The 5,828-nt window shown below is 43.6% G+C and overlaps 1 protein-coding gene and 1 non-coding gene across 2 annotated transcripts; one reads left to right on the top strand and one right to left on the bottom strand.

Annotated features, from left to right (window-relative positions):
• Positions 1–3,084: 3,084 nt before the first annotated feature.
• LOC121983535 lies at positions 3,085–3,190 on the bottom strand. The gene has a single exon (XR_006112578.1). It is a non-coding gene; the product is annotated as a small nucleolar RNA R71 (small nucleolar RNA).
• Positions 3,191–3,278: 88 nt separating this feature from the next.
• On the top strand, positions 3,279–4,850 carry LOC121979602. The gene is made up of 2 exons (XM_042531596.1): positions 3,279–3,935; positions 4,077–4,850. Exons 1-2 carry the CDS (start codon positions 3,279–3,281, stop codon positions 4,848–4,850), a joined length of 1,431 nt encoding a protein of 476 aa, XP_042387530.1.
• Positions 4,851–5,828: the final 978 nt, after the last annotated feature.

Genomic DNA, 5,828 nt, shown 5'->3' with positions numbered 1-5,828 from the left:
AGTGAGTTTTTAAATTTAAAAACTTTCCTTATTTGAATTAGGCAACATGTTTTAAAAGAAAGTTTAAAAGTTTTAAAACTTTCCTTTTTTAACCATCCTCATGGTTTAAGAAAAAAAAGGAAGAGAAGTTTTAAAATTTAAATTTTCTATCACCATGTTAAGAAAGGAAGTTTTATAAGAGAAGTTTTAAATTTTGAAACATGGTTTTAATTTTTAAAACTTTCCTTTTTTAACTCCTACTTTAGGGAATTAGAAGAGAGCTTGTAAAATTTTATAAGGGCTTATAAAATTTTATAAAAAAAATTATTATTTTTTTTCCTTGATGAGGTCGCCGACCACCTTGCTTGGTGCCCAATCAAGGGGCCGACCAATAGGAATTAACCCAATCAATGATTGGTGATTAATTCAATCAAGAGGTAAGAAAAGGAAAAATAAAAAGGGAAAAGGAAAACTAGAGGAAGATTTTATTTTTTGTAAAAAGTCTTTCCTTATTTGCCTTGGGCAAGTAATATAAAAGAAGGGGGAGGGGAGGCCTCATGATATAACAATTCTTATTCTCTTGCTTGGAGATCTTGGTGTGGCCGACCCCTCTCTCCCTCTCCTTTCCCTTGCTCTCTTTTCCTTGGTGGTGGTGGTGGCCGAATATTAGAGGAGGAAGAAGAAAGCTCTTTGGGTGGTGTTCATCTTGGAGGATCGACGCCCATACGACGTCCAAGGCGAGGCGAGGAATACGACAGAAGATCTTGAGGTCATTAATATACAAAGAGAAGGTATAACTAGTAATTTTCTTCCACATTATACTAGTTATTTTTCTTTGTATGAATTCCAAACACAAGAGGCATTATATCTAGTTTTTCGAATTTATTTTTCAAGTTTGTGTTTTCTTTGTTTTTTGAATTTGTGATTCGATTGTTCCTTTTGGTTAAACCTAGAGTTATTTAAGGAAATTAAATATTAGCTTTCCATAAAAGGCTTTGTCTAGGCGGTGGTGGTTGCTCCCATATCCAACAAGGCCATGTGCCTCGCCATGCAGTCCTGGAAGCCAATTTTGGAAATTAATATTTAATGAAATTAATATTGAATGAAATTAATAACTTAGGTGGATTTGGATCAATAGTGTTAAGTTTCGCTTGCGATCCAAATCTAAACCATCAAGAACAGATAAGTTAAATTTAGAATCAATGATGTTAAATTCCGTCTGCGATTCCTAATTTAACTTCTAAAGAACACAATAGGTTGTTTAGGAAAGGTTCGACACTTGTTCAAATTTTTGTACAGTGAAACCGGTACAATCTTCCTAGGACCAACCAACATGTGCCACCCCCAGGCCGAGATGAAGGAATGCCCGGCCGTGCATCCTTGCACGGCCGTGCCTCAGCGAACAGGGGCCAGAGACCACACGACCGTGCATCCTTGCACGACCGTGCAGCCCCGCTAGAAGGAGAGAAGAATAAGGCCGTGCCATCTTGGCACGACCGTGTGACCGTGGCCAACCCTAGTGTATATAAAGGGTTTTTAACCCTTCTGCTAGGGAGGCGAGCCGTCAGGGGAGGATTCGTCTTAGAGCCAATCTACGTTATCTCGGAGCCCCTTCTCACGATCTTCCACCACCACATTAACTCCAGAAGCAGAGAATCGGATTCGGAGGCCACTCGTCGTCATTGGAATAAGCATACTCTCTCTTCCTCACTCTATCTAAAGATTGTATGTCGATTTACATTATGTCTTCGAGCGTTTCTCTGATACATATGGAGTAGATCCTCTGTTCTAGGAGTATGGAGTAGTTGAGGGTTGGTTTGATGTAAAACTCGCAGTTTGTCTGTCCACGTTGGATGATCTTTCATGTCTTGTTTCAACTGCTTATCGCTTGATTGTGTAGAACTGGTCAACCCCGCATAGGAATTGTTTCTAGATTGCACACCCGAGGGGCCCTAGTGACAGGGTTAACCCGTTCACGGACATTTAGGGCACTTCCCTGAAAGGAGAGGGAAATTCTCCTCAAGGAAACGAGAGACCGCACTCATCTCTTAACCGCTATTCTTAACCTACCAATTAGAGTCGTTTCCTTTAGATTCGCCGATGCGCCCTAGTGACAGGGGTAAACCATAACAGGCTTTCTTAAGAATCTTATTCCTCTTGGTGTCTAAGTGTAGCCGCTTTAGTTTCCAGCAACTGCATGGTAAAGGACAACGAGAATAGGATAAATTGCGACACAACAATACCATCACAACGAAACCGACCTCCTAGAATACCTCGTAACCAAGTGAATACTTTGACTTTCTAGTTTTCGATTCTTTTTCCCAACCTCTCTCTTAGATTACTCGAAGTCATTGGTAACTTAGCTAACCCTAAGTGAACAACTACTAGTGCTTGTAACCAGTCCCTGTGAGATCGATATTTTTATTACTGACGATGAATCCGTGCACTTGCGAAATCGTAACAAGTTTTTGGTGTTGTTGCCGGGGACTGCGTCTATAACATTAGCATATTCATATTGGATTAGACTAGGTTTTATTTTCTTTATTTACTGCATTTTTTTTCTTTCCCTTATCATTCTTTATTTCGTATTGCCATATTCTATATCTTGCTTTTACATGCGTAGAGCTAACCTTTCAGGGCAGCTGCTACCATTTAACCCAGAGATTGACAGGACCTTTCTGAGGAGAAGGAATTTACAGAAAGCTTTCCAAGCAGCAAAAGAATCCTCAGGAATGACCGATAAACCGCTGAAAGATTATGCGGCACCATGTGCACGAGAAGTCTGATCCAGTATCACCCGACCAACCATCGATGCTGACAACTTTGAGATCAAGCCCGTAGTAATTCACATGGTCCAGAAAAATCAATTTGGAGGAGGATCACACGAGGACCCAAATCATCATCTAGAGCTGTTTTATGAAATCTGTGGCACGTTGAAGGTGAATGAGGTTCCTCCAGAATCAGTGAGACTGCTTCTTTTCGGGTTTTATCTGAAAGACAGGGCCAAGCAGTGGCTGAATTCTCTACTGGCAGATAGCATATCGTCTTGGGAGCAATGTAAGCAGAAATTCTTAGACAAGTTATACCCTCCAAGCAAGACTGCCCACATGAGAAACCTGATCGCCAGCTTCAAGCAAATAGACTTAGAATCCCTATTTGAAGCCTGGGACCGATTCAAGAGCATGCTGAGATAGTGCCCCCATCATGGCCTTGAGAAGTGGCTGGTTTTACACACCTTGTACAATGGAATAAATTATCATACGAAGGTATCATTGGACTCTGTGGCAAGAGGGGTGTTGATGAACAAGAGCCTTGATGAAGTAGAAGAAATAATAGAGAATGTGGCACAGAACCACCATCAGTGGGCATTTGAAAGATCAGGTGGTGCGTTCTTAGGACATCAGACGAAGGCATCAGGGAAATTCGAGGTGGATGGATTTACGCTCATGTCTGCAAAGCTGGACGCCCTGACTAAGAAATTTGAAGCAATGGGGAGCAACACAACTAATGACACTTGCCCCCTTGGGTCAATGCAAGCACAGATAAACCAACTTGAGCAGTGCGATGCAATAACTGGCTACAATCAGAGGCAAAATAATCCGTACTCCAATACCGACAACCCTGGATGGAGGAATCATCCCAATTTCTCATACAGGAATAATCAGGATCAAGGACCAGCACATCAGAATTATCAGCCTGGGCAACAACCACCTTCACAACTATCTAGGATTGAAAAGATGCTTGAGGAAGCCCTCTCAGAGCAAAAGGAGATGAAAAGTGAGATCAAACAACTGACCCAGAGGCTAGAAAACTCTGAGAAGCATCAAAAGATGCAAGACAGCCAAATAGCCCAGATAGCTCAGTCCATCTCAAGAACACAGTGTACATTTCCCGGTAAACCAGATTTAAATCCGGTAGAACATTGCAATTGCATTGAGCTGAGGAGCAGACGTACCGTGGGTAGTCCCCAAATCATTACTCAGAAGGAGCTCGAACCGAAGAAGGAGACCTCTCCTCTAATGCCCAGTCAGACTCCAAATAGGGATTGAGAGGAGGCTACTAAAAAGGTTGAAGAAACTCTTTAAGCTTCCCCATAGAATCTGAAGATCCCTTTTCCTCAGAAGCTTATAGCATCCCAAAGAGATGAAGAGTTCAACCGTTTCTTAAAGAAGATCAAAGAAATCTGCATAGAAGTACCACTGATAGATGCGTTGCACCAAATGCCGAAATTCGCCAAATTTTTAAAGGGAATTTTATCTAACAGAAGACAGAAGGGCGACTTCGAGACTGTAGCACTAACAGAGAATTGCAGCACCCTCCATATGGCGAATCCTCCCCCTAAACTTCAAGATCCAGGAAGTTTCTCCATACCGTGCAAAATTGGTTTTGAACTCATACCGAGAGCTTTCTGTGACTTGGGAGCCAGTGTCAGCCTACTCCCGTACTCCTTATGCAAGAAGTTGGGGTTCCAGAACATTAAATTGACCACGATGACACTGCAACTAGCTGACCATTTATGCAGATACCCAATGGGAATAGTGGAAGATGTGCCAGTTGAAGTGGGTAGATGTATAGTTCCTACAGATTTTATTATCTTGGACATGGAGGAAGATCCCAAAATACCGATCATCCTTGGAAGACCATTCCTTGCCACGGCTGGAGCCATCATCGATGTGAAAATCCATAAGCTATCCCTGGAGATCGACAAGGAAAAGATTGAATTTGATCTGTCCAATTCTTCCATCTGCAACCCCTCCTCTCAGGGAAATTCTCACAAATCAGCACACATAGGGAAGGAGAGTGCAGTTTCCATGAGAGTTCCCCTCCAGCAAGCAGCAAGAAATACATCTGTCCTGCATGAGAAAAACTGAAGGGGCAGGCTGAAGCATCGAGCCCAGAAGGAGAGTCGTTCTCCCACGGGCTCAGCCCGCACTGACTGAAATAGGGTCGAGCTAAAGACCTAAAACAAGTGCTTCTTGGGAGGCAACCCAAGGATTTTTTAGTTTTGTTTGTCATTCTATTATGTGTTTTGTTTCTTTGATAAGTTTGATCTAGTGCTTTACTTTTGATTGTCCATTTTCAGGATGTGCATTGTCCTCCACGAGCTTGCCGTGAGTAGTTCATGGGTGTGGGGGTGTCAGAGGAACCGAAACTGAGAAGGATGAGTCATACCGAGCTATAAGCCACAGGTCGTGAAACCCTGCACGACCGTGTGGCTAGTGCAGAGAGAAAAGGATAGGTCGTGCCATTCGGCACGACCGTGCGAGCTTGGCTGAGGGGAGAAAAGGAGAGACCGTGCCATTTGGCACGGTCGTGCGAGCCTGGCCGAGAGGAAGAAGTCCTGGGTCGTGCCATTCGGCATGGCCGTGCAAGCTTGGCCGAGGGGAGAAAAGGAGAGGCCGTGCCATTCGACACGGCCGTGCAGCACGTAACCCACCCAGGCCGTGTCTATAAGACACGGGCGTGCGACGCCGCCTGCTCTCTCCAAGAAACCCTACCTTCTACTTTCTTCTCTCCCAAAACACTTCCTATCCCCATTACAGCTCATCTAACCCTAATTTCTCCCTCTAGAGTTCACCTTTTCTTAGATCTATATCTAGATCTAACTCATTCCCAAGCCACAACTTTGTAAAGAGAAGCTAACCCCCTATTCCTCTTCTCCCTTCGCTCCTGTCCTCAAGGACTCGCCCCCACAAAATTCTAAGCTAACCATGTTGCAGATCTTGAAGAGACTTCGTCGAGAAAATGGTGGATCTGGAGAGGGAGATGCACCGGGAGGTGACAAAGGCAAGGGGAAGGCTTCATCATCAAAAGACAAAGGAAAGAGGGTGGCACGCGACGAAGGTAAC

Source organism: Zingiber officinale, chromosome 5A (assembly GCF_018446385.1).
Source record: "Zingiber officinale cultivar Zhangliang chromosome 5A, Zo_v1.1, whole genome shotgun sequence".
In the NCBI taxonomy this organism is placed as follows: Eukaryota; Viridiplantae; Streptophyta; class Magnoliopsida; order Zingiberales; family Zingiberaceae; genus Zingiber; species Zingiber officinale.
This window is presented reverse-complemented; position numbering and strand designations above follow the sequence as displayed.